Source organism: Barbatula barbatula, assembly GCF_947034865.1.
Source record: "Barbatula barbatula genome assembly, chromosome: 18".
In the NCBI taxonomy this organism is placed as follows: domain Eukaryota; kingdom Metazoa; phylum Chordata; class Actinopteri; order Cypriniformes; family Nemacheilidae; genus Barbatula; species Barbatula barbatula.
The window spans coordinates 11,866,720-11,884,798 of NC_136781.1; the positions used below are offsets into that span (position 1 = coordinate 11,866,720).

Sequence of the window (18,079 nt, forward strand, 5' to 3'; positions counted from 1 at the left end):
TCCTATAAAATGCAGGCCAAGACTTAAAGACTTACACTTCATCCCAACAATCAACAATTTAAATATGTGTTTGTTTGTGTTTGTACAGTAAATAGCCCCAGGGACAAATTATAGCAATTACACCCACATAGGGTATTATTAAACCATCGAGAATGTCTACACAAAGCTACACTGTCACACACACTCACCCTCAGCGCAGGCCTCTCCTTTGTAGCCCAGAGAGCAGACACACGTGCCCTCTGTGCACGTGCCGTGACCACCACACTGTGGGTCGATGCACTGGCTGACGGGAACGTCACATTCTGGACCTTTCCATCCACTATAGCAGATACACGATCCCTTATCATACTGACCGTTTCCACTGCAGAGCACCGGACACGCCGCTTCAGAGAAAACAGAGAGAAGAGAAATAAAATACAGAGGAGAGATTGTAATTTCTGAGTTTGGGAATCTTTACTGAAATCATTTAAGTCATTAGGAGCTATTTATCATAAAGTAGCCAACATAGGAATTGCCTTAATCATGTACCGTGGTGTTTACATAGAAGATAAACAATATAAATATATGGTCCTGCTTTCCATTGCTCCAAATACGGCATATGATAACAATAAATCCCAAACGAACACAATTTACAAACATGCCTGTGTACTTTTTTATACTGTGGATGTTGCTAGTTCTGTATGAGCTGCTTACATTTGCATGTGATACACAAAAATGGCATTAAAAGATTATATGTATTCGACCACTACATGCTATGCATGGGTCCCTGTAATGTAGTCAAAATCTAACCCACAGGGTCAGAATAGTGGACAGCTGTGATAGGTTGGAGAAAACTGTAATGGAAGAAAATGTAATTTAACACCGAGGTAACGAAACTATTAATCATAAGCTTCCCAGGTGAACAATGGGAGATATTGGTTTGTATGAGATGTCATTCATCATCCTTAGGCCTCTGAAAATGGGAGAGGGAGAGAAAAAGTAAGAGCGAGAGAGAGAAAGAGAGACTGCCACTAACACACGATTATTCTATCTGAATTATACAGTCCCTTGATAAGACATAAAACTACAATTCCTTCACAACAAGAATGTGTAAATGAAGGTGCGTACAAATTCATTGAGTTATAATAAGATTATATCAAAATATTTTTTAGTTCGAACACAAGCTGTTTGAAAAATGTTGCAAATGCTTTCATCAGTTTGTCCCTGAATGTAGAGCTAGGTCAGACACACACACACACTGGTCCAGTGGGTATCTGGACTCTTGGGCTATAAGAGCCATGGGACTGTGTGATTAACACACATCTTTGATGCGTTCAGCTTTTAGAATCCCACCGCTGCACATGTGTTTTTTCCCCTGATGTCTTTGACCTGTCTGTACTCAAATGATTGAATTTTCTTTTATGCCAAAAATCATTAGGAGATTAAGTAAAGGTAAATACAATTTCTTACTGTAAATATATCCAAACTTTATTTGTCGATGTATATATATATATATATATATATATATATTGATGCAGCAAAATCGGGAACAAAAATGTCCAGAAACACGTCTACAAACTTCACTCATAGCCCGCTCTTTGGGAATTACCCTCTCAAGTTTGCAATCTATGTAATACTCAGAACTTCTGTTTTTACTTCACAACAACATTACAGCAGTAAGCCAAACGAAAGTGTTAAAACTGTTTTTTCGGCCTGACTTTTTTTGCACCCTCAAATTTCAGATCTCGGAAAAATATTGTCGTATCCTAACAAACCACACATCAACGTAAAGCTTATTTATTCAGCTTTCAAATGATGCATAAATCTCAATTTGGAAAAATTGACCATTATAACTGGTTTTGTTGTCCAGTGTCACATTTTTTTTGTTTCCTTAAACCTAACCCCGTCTACGCAGTTTAACTGGTTTACACTGGTCTAGCTCCATTCGGGTAAAAGCCAACTAATAAGTCAAAGTGACCCTTCCTAAACCAGCAAACAGACCAGGCAGACAAGACCAGTTTAGTCAAGTTAAAGTTGTTTTCCAGCAGTGAAGCTCTCTTTCTCTCTCTCTCACTGTATAACAGAGACTGGGGTGTAATTGGCGTGTCTCGTACCTTTCGAACAGTCCATTCCATGGAAACCAGGGAAACAGTGACACACTCCTGACACACACTCTCCGTTACCATGACAGTTTCTGGGACACTCCTGCACAGAGTCTGTGAAAGAAACGAAACATTTCTAAAAAAGGCCACTTTGATGGTAATGACAGCTATAACCACCACACCAACCGTCAGAGAAACAAACTCTCATGTTATCTCATCCGCTGTCGCCTTTCTCGATGTCTCTCGGTTTCTCTGCGGGAAGCCTGCAGGCTCTGGTCATTATTGATACAACCAATTCAAACAGCGTCACACGTCATTTCATTAGCCATGAGTATTATCACGGCAGTAAAACTAGGCCATATCACAGTAGATTAGCACAAGGTTAATTGGTGAGCCACCACTTATTCCTAGAATTCATGCATCTGAATATTCATAGAACAAAGCCAAAAGGTGCTTCATTCATTTCAAGGGGATAATCATATGATTTTAAATAGTTTAGTATTATTAGATATCCTTCATTTCATTATTTCATTCATGCTGACTGGTAAAAAGTGTTCATGTATATTCTATACAGGCAATTAACACGTTATTGTTTTGTGTTTTTAAAGAACTAATGAACATAGAACTGTATGCAATATTTGAATGTGCAATTTGAAATCTGTGTAAACATATTTATACCACCTTTGTGCACAAAAACTGTATATCTCCATCTTACAGTAGATGCAAAATTGCATTGATGTAGTGTAAAGATAGCTTTGGATAGGACGTTTAGCATTAAGATGCTTTATGAATGTCTCAAACCACAGTAGTCTCCCTACTTTGAAGTATTCAGGTACTGTATTTATTCCTAAATGTTATGCATCTGAATTTATAGTAGCTTTGCGCTCGGTATAAAAATACGCCTCAGTAATACAGTAAGTGGGTATGAAAGCAAATGGACAAATATTCAATCCAAAATTCTGACATTATTTATTCACCCTCAAGTTCAAAATCTGCATGTGACTCTTTCTTATGTACAACACAAAATATGATATTTTGAGAAATGTCTCTGTGGTTTGTGTCCATAGAATAGAAGTCAATGGGGGCTAAGGCGTTCTTTAAAATATCTTTTTTTGTAGTATGCAGATGAAATCAAGACATACAGGTTTGGAATGACACGAGGATGAGTAGATGACGAAAAAATCTATTTTGGGTGAACTTTCCCTTTAAGTCGGGAATAAGCATTGTGAATATGAGCAACTGACCCAGTACAGCTGTGCTAAAAGAGACTGATTCCTTCTCCTTGCCATCGTTGTAAAAAGCCAGATGCCATGTGCCAGGGTCCAGATACTGCACAAATATCGCTTCATTCAGAACCACAGTCTGAATACTGCGCCTCTCACGGGGAGACTCCACCACACTCCATTTCTCCTTTCCGTCCAGACGCTCCATATAGTCATACTTCAGAAAGAGATACATAGAAAGAGAACATTTTTTTACAGTAATTGATCATGTATATCAAACACCGCTTTGAAGCTCTAAAATGATTTTATTGAACACCTGCTGACTTCTAAAATGTATTTGCAATGAGTGATTGATCCACGCTTGTGATGAAAGAGGATTTTGCTAAAAGAACTTCACAGAGCGGGCTCTCTCTAAATGGGGCTGGTGCACGCACCTGTGCATGGGATGGAGGCAGTCCTTTACGGATGTATACCCCAAACAGGGCATCCTTGCCCAAGGAGATGTTGAACTTGAGAAACTGAGGCTGGTTGAGATGCAGCAGAGACCTCCAAAACACCCCCGGTGGCACCTCCTGGGTCACGCGTCTGCCCACCTCCAAACTTCCCGTATCTATGCTGCTGTTGCGAGCTGCCCAGGGTCCTGAAAAAGAGAGAAAAGCAAGAGACCAAAAATCAATCTCTCACCTCCGCTGTGTTTCAACTGGCCCTTTTTATATATTCAGAAGTAGTCGCTTTGAAAATAGAAAACAAAAGGAGGCAGCGCAAATATGCTTTCTCTCCGGGTGACACTTATCGTAGCCTGCCATCTGATGAAGGCCGAAAAACACGAATGTTGTTTCCTTTTGCCCATAACCACACCATATCCATCTAGCGTGAAGAAAGCCGAGAGCATATCACGGCAGACAGGAGAGACCCAGAGAAAGAGAGAGAATAAGGTTTTCTTTGTTGAATATCTGAGTGTGCTTTTACAATGCGGCCAGTGAAAGAACTGAAGAATACGATAGAAAGATGAAAAGTTAATGGTGGTTTGTTCAGTGTCAGGGTGGAAAAAGCTGAGCTCTGCTGGAACACATGTCTTTAATGTTTAAATGTGTTTGAGGCCTAAGAAGCCACACCTTTTTGGTATTAAAGTTTATCCAGTGAGACTTACAACGTAATCAGATGTTTTATAAAAACATTCAATATGATTACATTTTATACACTGGGAATTGAATAGATCATAAGGTCTGAAAAGTCTCGGATACTTTGAGAAAGGTTAAAAATGTAAGTGGAATTGGTCATATTACCAAAAAAGACGTGAAATACCATGTTTTGATGACAGATTAGAAAGACAAACATTTATTTTTTCAATAATGCATGACAAGACAAAACACAATCAGGGTCAATACGACTACAATAGTAAACATGGTGAATACTGATTTTATGTTGACACCAAAATTATAATTCTGATAATCTGACTTTTTAATATAGTTCTTTAGAAAACTAGTTAAACGCTTGTGCTTTAGAAACCCCAGAAACCAATATGCTTTCTAAAAAAACAAGTATCTTTAAGTGGATGCCATGTTTAATATGACTCATAATTAAATCACACTGTGAGAAATAGATGTACAATATCAAGATTTTTTTTCAATGAGCACGTTTAAATGCACAGTCTTACGCCGATTATGCTTAATAAGCTGACATATGTAAGGTCAAGTAAACGCGTAAAACGTTTTCTTTTTCTTTTTTTTATCGAGGAAAGGTCATAAACGGCTTAAGCAAAAACCAAACGGCAGAGGTAGTTTTTTGCCTATTACTCGCGCTGCATGTTAACGCCTTTACCGGTTTTCTCTCAGTTTTGTTTCTGCGCGCATGTCTGAAAGCGCAGTTATAAAAGTCCCAAATGGAAGAAACAGTCAAATAACGTATAAAAGTCCGCTCTCGTATCATGCTGTTGATTGAGAAACGTCGAAATGAAGAACTATTGTTGCATATGCAGGTACTGCGGACATGAGAGGAGATATAAAAATACAACATCTGACTGTTTTCCCGTTGCATTTTTAATTACTAAACAGACTATCGACGATGACGTCACTGCATGTGAGAAACCCGGCAAGTCCCAAACTTCGGTTTTCTGCGTAGCCGGTTTATTACAATGCATGTAAACACGTGAAAACAGGATTTCTTTTCAACCTGATTTTTGATAGATATCCATTTATTTTGTGCATGTAAGCACATTCACTGTTTCATCAACTGGACCATCCACACCAGGCTACACAACGGTACAAACTCAATGGACCGTCTGACTAAGGCTGGGTTGTTTTCAAACCGACATTGGGTGAAAAAGGAACAAACCCAACCGTTGGGTTAAAAAAAAACAGAAAATTGCTAAATTTGACCCAACAATAGGTTAAACCAACCCAACATTATGGGTTGAAACAACACAGCATGGGGCAATTTACAATCCAAGGGGATTAGTCATTTTGACCCAATGCTGGGTTAAAAATAACCAAACATTTTGAGAGTATACACCTTACAGTCATGTTTTCATTGACATCAAAATTAATGAAGCATCTAGTAAGACCGAAGTCTGTAATGTAACATTAGGACCATTGCAATCTGAAGAATGTTCATTTTGAATAGTGTAGAAAACCTGTTGATTTTATACTTTCCCCACTCTTCTCCCTCTCTCTCTGCTGTTTATGGTCTCTCAAACTAAAGGTTTTTTAGACAAATCTCTTCTATTGTGAGATTTTGTGTATTCTCCACCCTCGGGCTCCGGCTCATACCGCATGTCAACACCACCATCCTGTTTACCAACATAATCACACAAGCTGTTATCCACTTTTCATTTAACAGAAAATCCATGGTTCCTGTCTCTCATTCGTCCGTTCTTTTTAACTTCTCCCTATCTCTTACTCATAGCTGGAGGCGACGGCCGGGTGTAAATGGAGGTGGCGAGCAACAGATTCACATACACACACGTGAACACACAGCTCCATATAATCAGGTCAGATCTACACTGGAGACCGCAGCTCGACGGAGAAAAGCTGTGAAAAATGGTGAGGCTATAAAGAACAATGAAAACACAATCAGGACGGAGCAGCAGCAACAGGAGATGAAATAGCTACTCTCATTAATACAAAACAGTCCGGCCAAGAAGAAGAGAAACTACGAATGGAGGGCGGATAAGAATTTCCTAGGGGAGCGAGCGATCAGACTTGTGCTGAAGCAACAGTTCGGCTTTATTTCGCGTGTGGAAACACAATGTGGAGATAGAGGGCACATGAATTTGAGTGTCTAACCACAGCATCAAGTACTAAAAGAGAATCCGACTGAGCCAATCATAAGCTAACGCGAGTGGCGGGGAGAAACACACCAAATCCTTTCACAGATCGGACCAACAAATCACACCACAAAAGCTCAGATAAGAGCGTCTCAACACAATGGCGAACAATAACAACAGAGACACAAAGACTCTGGGATGACGGGGAAAAATGAAACAACCAGACACGGCATAATACGACTCTTATTATCTGTATGTATGCCTTATTGTGGCATGTCGGCATATGATTAATGAAATCTTACAGTTATTTGGAATAAATGATGTGTTTATAGATGAGAAAGAGAGCAGGGGCCTCATTCATAAAACGTGCGTAGGCAGAGATTTGATCGTAAAGCATGTGAACGGAAAAATCCACGGCAACGTTCATTTTTATAAAAATGGTTTAGCACCACGTCAAGGTCTGAGAAGACGTATAAGCCATTCCTGCCGCTTGTATAGAATTTGGATGTTGACGCTCTTTTACATATCAATGACAATATTTAGACATCATCAAAAGGTGGAGATCTGAAACTGTTAAGCTGTGGGTGGTTCCACGATCATTTGCGATTTATAGATTTCACATCTGATTGAGAGGCGTACACACGTTTTCTGTGCGCACGTTTGATCTATGAATCACACGTACGCACTTTAAGAAACGATCGCAAATCAAATTAATGACGATTTCTATTCAACATTTTATAAATGATGCCCCAGTTGTAGCTGGAAGGAAAGGATGCTGAAATGACCTTGCCGAGGGTTTGAGATGGAAGCACTTGAGCTGAACAGCATTTTCAAAACCCACAATCTTTCCCAAGTACCGACACACACCCACAAACACAGAAAACTATCACTACATATAATCTACATGTAATCACAGAGGAAGATATTCCAATACAGCAATGAGGAAAATGGTTCAAATAGACTGGATGAGACTTTGCGGTATAGGATTTAATTGTAGGCCACTCCCTGTGAATCCGTAAGTGTGCGAGATGGAAACGAGATGGTTGAATGGACAAAAGATGGCATGTGAATCTGAGAATGTGTGCTTGCAATGTTCAAGAGTTTGATTTGATCCTTACTGGTGTGTCTGGAGACATCAATGTTATCAGTGGGTTATGAGGAGGTGCTAATTCTGTGAGATTAGATTTGTACCGGGTGTGATTTCAGCAGGGATTGAACTGCTCAGAATATATTACAATCACTCTTACTGTTTCTTGGGTATGCATGAAATACCCAAATGTGCAGTATAGCAGCTCAAGTACCCATTCATCAACCCCAAACCAGATATAGCATGTGCTCCTTTTAACTTCCTTTGTTGCTGCTGAAATCTACATCTCTCTGATGTTGGTAAAGGCTATACGTGTATTTTCCTCCAAAGGGCGTAGATTCCTGAGGCAAACTGACAAATAAAACCCCCCGCATGACACGGTAAAAGGAAACATATGTAGAATTATTAACTAACTATCTGGCATTCTGAGCTTTTATGTGACACATGCTAAGATCCCCAATACTATTTGAAATATAGCCTGGAGCCGTTATCTTCGCAGCGTGAGAAGTTATCAGATATGTGCTAGCCATTCCTATCGCAACAACGGTGATATGATCTGTACGATCCATTTGAATTCTACAGAGAATTGCGTGCTTTAATGTGTTACGGAGGAAGCCAAACATCTAAAAGAGTCAGTACAACTCAATAAATAATACACCTTGCAAAATGGAAACTCAAAAAGATGAGTTAAGATTTAGACAACTATTAGTTATTAAATCTTGCAATTACACTTTACACAAATAAAGTTAATGTGGCAAAAATGCCACATAATAAACGTTTATAATAATGGTTTTACATGCTATTTATAAAAAATAATCATCTTCCCAAGTCCACCAATCCACAATGCCCTGCTTCTCTACCTAATCACATGGTAACTTGGTTTCTCATGACTTGTCAGACAGCTGCAGAAATGAAGCTCAGAAAATAAAGTCCCTTGTCGGTCACGAAAACAGTCAGAGAGTGTGTGGGCATAAATGTGCTGCGTGAAGGGACCTCGGCGCGCGACAGAGAAGCAAATTACTAAACACAAATCAAAATGAGTACAAGCTTGAAACAAATTGATATACGGCGCAGTGGAGGTTTCAGCACAACCTCCGCTTGTGTTATGCTGTCACAATCCCCGCGACCTCATCAAAAAGACGACTGCAGCGTGCTGTGAGGCTGTGCTGCTCACCTCTGCCTCCAGAGGGTGCTGTTGCTACGTCACTGTTGCTGGGCAGCCCGGCTCCCAAGCCGTTGTTGAGCATGGGACCAACCACTGGTTTCAGCTGCCAGTTTAGCCCCAACAGATTCATGGCTGAGAGAGAAAGAAAGACAGAAAAGAAAGAAGAGAAGTGTAAACAGTGCAGACATATGGGAAAAGAAAGGGTAGACAGGAAAGGAAAAAAAAGGTTTGAGATGCAAATGCAGATTTGCTTTATTGTGAGGAAGGCATTCACGAGGAGAGCACAAATGATTTAAATTGAAACAAAATGCTACTACTAAAATGATATTGATCTGGTAAACCCAGAAGAGACAAGAAGGGGCAGTAAGATGAAGTGGTTTATTTTGTCTCTAGAAATGCGGGCAGTCGAGTCATTTTTATTGATTGCATGACTGATTGATGTTGACTGACTGACAAGCCATCTGTCGCTCATAAGACATGTATCTGATCTTCAGGCTGATATACGTTATAACAGCATGCGTGTGTTTACTGCAATTACTCTCTATATAACAACTATTGAAAAGTTGTTTCTTAGGGCTGATTCACACGGATCCAACAAACACCAAATGACAACATTATAAAAGCTAATATTGTAATAATATAGTAAACTTTTAAATATTGTGATAAACACTACTCCAAAGATTAAGAGCATATTGTGACTAACAGGCTGAATGGGTAGCAGTTGTGTCCTGTATGTTGCTGAAAGGGGGAAATAAAAAAAGTGTGCACAGTTACAGTAGAATGAAAATGTTAATAGGTCTAACTCTAAAAACATCTTTGCCGTAGAAGACTGAGATTATATATTGTTTTCTATTGCATTCATAGTAAAGTATTTCAGCACAAATTTGGTACTGTAAATATTATTTTTTTAAATGGAGCGTATCAGGAACTACAACAGCTGAAGAGTGCACACGTCACTGGGGATGTAACAATATCAATATCTCACTGTACGGTAGTACCTCGGTATAAAGATCACGGCAATATTTAAAATGACAAATGATGACTTGGAAATGTGTCATAAGCATCCTCTTTTATTTATCCTCTAATCACAACTGCTGCTTAGCAGCAGGCGTGGAGCAGCGCACAGGCTAAACAGCAGGGGCCCCACCTGTTTAAGAGACTCTTCTTTGCCCGCCTGCATCGGACGTCTTTCTTCATAAAGAAAATCAGCAGTAAGTTTTCTGCGCTGCTGCCTCTGGATGACGCCCAAACACTCAACACTTGCTCGCTCCCCTTTTTCTCTCTCCTATCTATAGAGGAAGTTTCCAAGGTCATTTCTTCTAACTACCCAAATGCCTGCCTGCTAGATCCCATCCCCACTCCTACAGTCCATATCTCCATCGGTTGTTCTTGCCCACATTATCAACTTGTCTCTTACCACTGGTACATTTCCCACAGTCTTCGAAGGGGCCCGTATTACCCCGTTACTGAAGAAACCAGCTCTTAATCCTGCACTGTTAGATAACTTCAGACCGGTATCTCTCCTCCCCTTCATTGTCAAAACTCTGAAACGTGTTGTATGTAAACAGCTCTCCTCCTTTCTCAAGCAGAACTACCTCCTGGACAGCAACCCGTCTGGTTTCAAAAGCGGTCATTCCACCGAGATGGGGTAGTAACCCCAAACTCCTCTTTACTCATCCTACTGGATCTATCTGCTGCCTTTGACAGCGTTAACCACCACAGCCTCCTGTCGACCCTCAAATGGGTGTCTCTGGAATGGTGCTACAATGGTTCAGGTCTTACCTCTCAGGTAGGTCATTTAGAGTATCCTGGAGAGCTGAGGTCTCTAAGTCCCAACATCTCAATACAAGGGTGCCTCATGGCTGAGTGCTTGGACCGTTGCTCTTTTCCGTATACATGACAACCCTAGGTTCTGTCATTCGGAAACATGTTTTTTCCCCTCATTACGATGCAGATTATACACAATTTAACCTGTCATTTCATCCTGACGATCCGACTGTTTCTGGGTGCACTGAAGCATGCATGAGCGACATTTCGCTCTGGATGAAGGACCATCACCTGCGGCTTGCAAAAACACAACTGCTTGTAATCTTAATTGAAAAAGTTAACAAACGCAGAATCTGAAAACACACCAGAACTCAGACAACATTTGCTGCTTTTTATGTGCAGCTGGCATGATTCAGCATCCGTCTGAGTGACAGCTGAAAGCGAGTGAATTTCTTTCTTCTTTGTTTTCAGGGCTGTTGCGTCCTTCCCTGCCTACGTAGCTTATTTTGGTTCGCTTGCTCCGAGGCCCGTGTGAGGTTTGTCAGCTGAATCTCTTCCCGACCCATGTCCTTTCTGCTTCTGCCAGGAAACTTTTATCGGCAGGAGAAGAAAGGAGAGCGCTTAGTCTGCCTAACTCCAGAGGTGCCGCGGGAGGGAAGAAGCTCTGTGTAATGCGCAGTCTCTGGCTGATTGCTGGATCTGCTTCTTTATCTCTCGCTCCTGTGTGTCTGTGTCGTCTGTTCTTCGCGGTGGCAGTAAAGACGGGCTGATATTGTGTGAGATTGTGAGTCATCCGAGGCAGACGAGGCCGCAGTAGCGCTGTTTTAGTAGTCAGAGACACAGGAGGAGGCAGTAAGTGAATTAAGTTTATAGAGGAGTTGTGCATCTCCTGCATTTTTTCAGCTCTGGTGCTATCTATAGTGAGAATGTGCACATTCATATACACATGATAAACCGTCTCACATGCCTTTTATGATTGTACAGCATGAGCATGCATACAGCATGAGCATACATACACATTTACACACATACATGTATTAAACTTAAAAAAGTAGCATGTGTTTTTTGCCTGTAGCATGTTTTTATTCTCTTGTTAGTGGTCTTGTCCCACTTTATCTGTCTCACCATCTCTCTGTCTGTCTTTGCTTTCTCTACCAGTGTCACTGTCTCTGCATCTTGTGGTCCTGATGCACAGGATGCTACTGTCTGTTAGTGTATGTGACTCCGCCCCTCTCCTCACCTTCCCTCTGCTTGCCTATCACACCTAAATCTCATCCCAGAAAATCAATTTTCTCTTCTGTCAAATTCCATCTCCCCCTCCGCCTGCGCCCAGACACGGTCTCTCTCTCTCTCTTTCCCTCTCTGTCTCTCTCTCAGTTAAAGGAAAGCGCTGACACTCTGAGAGTCTCTGCCGTCTCTGTCAGCTATTTTATTTGTTTCAGACGGTCTGGAGAAAACACTGTGAGAGCTTTTCTCTCCCCATCTCTGTTTTTCAATCTGCTCCTTCACCTCACTCTCTACTGTGTGTCATCTTGCTCAACCTCCTGCCCTTCATGCTATCTCTTAATCTTCCTCTCTGTTCTGATGGTGCTCGCCGATAGAGACTAAATGCTAATTTTGCAATCGATGAAATGATTAGCAAACGAATCAGCGAATTACAATAAGTACAGACGAGACCCAAACAGGTTAACTGCAGCTCAGACACCGTTTGCTCTCTTTGGATTTTTGCAAGTGTGTGTTTTGCATCAGATATTCTTGGCTGGCTGGTTTTACCTGAGGACACAGATTTTAGTTTTAACCCAATAGGGTAAAAATACTTTTGTACAAATGTAAAATGAATCATAAATAATAAAACCAATCATATTATTATATTAGGTTAATGTTTTATATTGGTGATTAAATTGAATGTGTTTAAATTAATGTACTAAATATTTCACCATCCAAGCAACCCGTCTATTTAGGGAAAGACAAATTTGTATTAAAAGACTAGAGTTTGGGAACACAGCCTTTTGACACACAAGAAAAGCATTTTCTCCACTGTTTTAACAGCTGACAAGCCGTGGATATTTATGATAATACGCTCAGTTGCAGTGTATTACTGGGTTTAGCACTGAATTTACTTGCTCTAACAGAAAAGAAATGTGACCCAAATTTTGGCAGTGACCCACCAGATGAGAACCACTGGTGTAAAGTAGCTTGCAACAGTAGGTGGCAATGTTGAGTTAAAACCCAATAGCAATAAATGATGGGTGTTCAACAGGAAACAGAATGAGACAAGTAGAGGGTGAACAGAGGAAAAGAGGGGAATACAACGACTTGCTCGACAGTCTCTAGCGTTGGTACCCAAAATGAACGGTTGTTTTAGCACATGATATGATTTTCTTTTCTGCCTTCACGAACAAACTGTGTACCAGAATTGTGCACCACATCAAACTGCTGCGTGTGTGCAGATTAGGCAATTCCAGAACAAAGGTGCCTGCTAACAGCATTAAACACGCAGACATAGCACATGCACGCACACATTATTCTTTTGATGAATATTCACAGAAGGGCTCACGTGAAAAAGTGTATGATTAAATATGTATAAATCAATGCATAATAGGTAGGTGTTGATATATAATTCACCTGTGCAAACTGATGGAAACTGTTTCCTGCTTGTGAACAAGTGCGCAGTTTTTTGCTGTTAAATACATCTTCACATCTAAACCAGATCTGATTGTCTGACCAACAGCAAATGTTAAAAAACTGTTGGGAAAACCAATATTTGTGCAGCTGCATTTGAAGCCACTGGCACAAACATTTCTAAACGTCTGTACGAATTCTTGCAGTTTACATGTATGGGGTAAACAGATGTTTCTTCTTACGTGTGTGTTGGCTTGTCTGTACCATGGTTATACAGTGGCAGATGTTTGCGGTTGGAATGTTCCAGATTTCCAAATGCTGTTCGGGCTCACATGCCAACAGTCCTGCCACAAGGTTACCTTGGACAGAGAAGATAGGGATAGACAGAGCAGGCGAAAGTGAGGAACAGAGAGAAAAGCACCGGGGAGCGATGAAAAGACAGGAGGGGAGAGAAGCTATGCTTGTGCGTCTGTGAGCGAGGTGGGAGAGAGAGTTTAGGTTGTGCAAAGGTACGTGAGCGAATCCTGGAGGTAGCTCCTGGCAATATTGTGTGTTTATTTGTGTGCATGAGTGAGAGACAGAGAAAAGGACAGAGAGAGAGAGAGAATGAAAGGCCGTATGTGCATATCGAGGTAGGGTTGGCAGAATGACCCTCTATGATTCGGCTGGACCTGTCATCACCGATTAGACCACACACATACACACAAACACACCGTTATAAGCAGGTGGCAGGTTTCTCTCTGGTAGAGCAGACCCATATGCCTGTGTATTATACTGGTGTGGGCTGAGCTGTTTCTGGGCCCGAGAGGGAAGTAAGTCACATGCGAGTGGACACCAGGGTCCAACCTCATTCCAAGAAACACCTATAAATAACAACCATCTCAGAAATCAGATATATGCACACATGGACACATTTTCATTTGTATGAACCTCTCATTTCTGGTGGCCCCGGTCTGGGATTAGATGAAATTCATACATTGGCTAGTTTAACATGTTTTGTTAATGTGATATTTCTTGAGTTCTCATTTTCGAACAAAAAGAACCACTTCAAGCAGTATGTGTGTGACACTCTTGGGTCACCTCGCCTCTCAACACGCTACAACACATGCAAAAACCAGGACATGCAAACTCTCCATCCACACACACCTCCTCATTCAACACATCACACAATTACACAGCCATAATTAGAGTGCAAAGGAGACCTCATATTACTTAAAAGGTAATTTTCCCTTACCTTATTTTTGCGGTCTCCCTTGGCCTCCATAATAAACGCGTATTAACTGTTCTAATTTACCACTAAATTAACAAGACTGACCTCAATAAGGATACTAATTGTAAGCGGTGACTATCCTGGATGGTGTTTGTAATTGGTTTACGAATCTCGCCACACAAAAAGGAAAAACTTGCTAGCTTTTTCCCACATCTAAAGCACCGACACGGTAGCCTAGCGTCTTTGTTTTTTGCTCAAACTCTAAATTGGTCTCTCTTTAACTTTTTATATTTCTCTCGGTTCCTGACAGAATGAAGCTTTTATGTTCTTTTGCCTCATTTCACGTTTTTGTTTTTTAATTTTTTCAAGTTTTATTTTGCTTTAGTTTGTTTCTTGCTCTACTTTTGGAGTTAAACAGGTTGTTTGTGATTTTTTTCTATGACTTTTATACGTTAAAAACTCTGTTTTGATTGGATAACCTTTGCACACCGCAGGGTTCTCATTTGCTCTGCTCCAAATCCTGTTGATCTGCCTACGGAGGACCCTCGGCTCCCGACAACGCTTTCGACACACAGACTGCTCCAAAAGATTAATTAGTCATCTTAATTATACTGCCTCATAAGACAACTCATATTTGCCAAATTTTTATGCAGCACAACATAAGCACCCATAGCAGAAACCTGATATGATTCCTTCAGTAATAAAAATATAAATAAAGCTTGTTTTTATAATTTACATCAACTGGACAAAATATAAAAAAGTAAGTTGAATGGCTGCAGCAGCTGTTTTTACATCGTTGACACTGAGTTTTGGAACAGAACAATTGTTATTCACATCACACGACTAGCCGCTAAACATGCGCAGCTTTGTGAAAGTTAAAGTATGTTTACACAGTACATCAAACTCTTGAATTTCTAAAGAGCGAGGGAAATATACCATCTATGGTCTTTATGTGGTGCCCAGGGCCCATGTGCCAGCTAATATCAGTCTGACGGACATCCTTGCAGACGTCATTTCTACAACACTAGTTCAGTTGGGTGAGATCAAGGGTGTTAAATGTGTGTCTGTGTGAAATAGCCTGTTTGTCTGTTTATGGAGTTGGACATGGTGATGCCGCAGGGTAAAGTCACAGCAAACGAGAACCCAGGTCAAAGGCCTTTGAAGTTCAACTACAAAGCACGAGGATACCCCCATAGGCATTGCGTACGCGTATGTATGTGTGGACTTGCGTTTCATTAGATTCTTGTTCTTTTTCCCTTGGGATGGGGGGCAAGTTCAAATACACAGTTAATGAGTGAAGAAGCCATCACTAGCACATACACACACACACGGTACCTCCAGGGGCCCCGCCCCACGAAATGATGCAACCTAATGCTCACTGCCTACACTACAATAGTTAGAGCAATAGGATGTTCGTGCCTCTTTCTTTTGTCGAGAATGCAAATATGCACAAAATCTTTCATACAGTAAAATATGCTGGACCACATCGCAAGATGTAAGCACCGGTCTAGAAGCGTTTCCGGTTTAATTTCTTTTAAATCTTACATATATAATAAAAAGGTTTACATTTTCCGAAGTGGTCTATGATAGATTGCACCCCTCCGAATTTTTTTTGTAATTATAACTATTATAAGTCTTTTCTAAAAGACTAACCGTACAAAATTTAACTATGGTTTTACTATAGTAAAAGTGTAGTAATCATGGTTTCGGACATATAGTTTTTTTTCTATAGCCACGCTTATAGCGGTTGACCAGGGAAAAACACTAAATATTGTATAGACTGTAGTCAACCCTGGTTCATTTGTGGATACTATTTACATTTATATTTAATCGTTTAGCAGATGCTTTTATCCAAAGCGACTTACAGATGAGGTAAAGAATGGAAGCAATTGGAACAACATAAATACCATAAGTGCAATCAAAAACTGGTCTCATACAGCCTACCACAGTATACAGAGCTATGATGGTATAATAACCATAATCTTTCTGTTTTATACCTAGTACCTAAAACCACTTGAGTGTACAAGTCTAAATTGTGATCCTCATTATGTTCTCATTAAAGTAAAACAATTGAATGCACATTTAATAAAGTATACAGTAAGTGCGTTATTAATGTTTAGTATAATTTTGATGCATTAAAACAGAAATGCAATATAATACGCACAACTATGTGTCTTCAAAGGTGTATTAAGACCATACGTTATGAAGCCAAGAATGAACTATCCCCATACATGGAATTCACCATGTTGTTTCTATAGTAGCCCTAAACGCTCAGACAGCTCTGAAGAGCACGTTTCAGAAATATGTCATTTCCTTCGGCAAAGAAGTGAAAACATGATTACATTTTGTCCTGTAAGTGCCGCCGTAGTGTTTCAAAAGGGAGGGGTGCTGTTAGTTGCAATTCACAACCTCACCACTAGAGGCTCCCTTAAGCATAAATGAGAAGTGCTGATTGATGCGTCTATAACACCTAAAGTAAGTACTGGAGGATAAATATGTCTACCTGAAATTAACGTTATATGTAACAAAGAACAGACAATTTCTTAGTTGTTTTGATTCTGGTGCCCAATATGACTGATATGTTCATGACAATTTTCATGAGATCCAGCTCTTTGTTCAGTATTCATGTAGAGCATGCTGACAAAAATAGCTTTTATGAGAAATACAAACCCGTCCCATAATTAAGCTCAGATCAGAGTGCAGGAATGGGACGAGAAATGGATTTTGCAAACCCGCTTATCAAGAAAAACAGAGAGTAGATTGTGGTTGTGCGTCCCGTGTGTGAGTGTATGTTGTGCCTAGAGGCTCATCCATTCACATTAGCGACAGGAAATGAGAGGCAGCTGAAATCACGAGCTAGATCAATGACACACAGAGATACACACCCGCAACGTCTCTCCATCTTCATTATGGCCGTCAGTCTCATTCTCTTCATATCTGTCTGTACCGCTTCAGCTTTATGTCTGTCTTAAACATTCTGATCGGGTCAGTACGTCAGCACGTCTTTATGAATTTTCATAATTTAGATGCTCCTTTTGCACATAATTTCTAGTGAGAATGGCTGGCGTTTGTGATTACGTTTGGGGGTCTGCTAGAACTGCGTCACACCGATAAAATATTTAGCTTTGCTTGCCGTGCGTGCTTCTGTTTGTCCTTTTCCATCCAGTTTACAAAAGCTCACATCCTTACATCTGGCTCACAGACTCGCCACATGTGGTATCATCGATTACAGATATCAGCGAATGTGACCTGAAATTTCTTATTATCAAGTTTGCGATGGCGAGCTAAAATCAATCTAATACCTTATTCATCGTGGGTTGTTGGGGTCATGGCTGACGACTTTGGTTTGTCTTTGTTCTGAGGGCCCTTGATCGGAGATCAGAAAGACAGATCAAATTGTTTTTTTACACAAAAACCTGGCACAAGCTTTGTTTGACAGAAACAGACACTGAGACAGACATAAAAAGAAGCGATAGACAGCTGTTAGACGCTTAGCGATGGACAGAGCCGGGTCAGTCAGAGCATTGTGGGACGTCTACTGACAGACCAGTTCCTGCTGCTTACATTAACACCGGTGCTGACCACCGTGCCAGAAATGAAAAGCATCAATCCAAACTGACAAGGACGAAGACGGGCAGAGGAGCCACCCTAACTTTTTA

The 18,079-nt window shown here is 40.5% G+C and overlaps 1 protein-coding gene across 2 annotated transcripts in view; it reads right to left on the reverse strand.

Annotated features, from left to right (window-relative positions):
* Nucleotides 1-18,079, reverse strand: part of tenm2a (teneurin transmembrane protein 2a) — a gene marked incomplete at its 5' end in the record, with an annotated part of 196,256 nt that overhangs the window by 29,819 nt on the left and 148,358 nt on the right. For both annotated transcript variants that reach the window (XM_079480154.1, XM_079480153.1), the window contains 5 exons: nt 189-383; nt 2,094-2,195; nt 3,326-3,521; nt 3,739-3,944; nt 8,831-8,953. In XM_079480154.1, the coding sequence (XP_079336280.1) occupies nt 189-383; nt 2,094-2,195; nt 3,326-3,521; nt 3,739-3,944; nt 8,831-8,953 (822 nt within the window). The remainder of the gene's footprint in view (nt 1-188; nt 384-2,093; nt 2,196-3,325; nt 3,522-3,738; nt 3,945-8,830; nt 8,954-18,079) is intronic.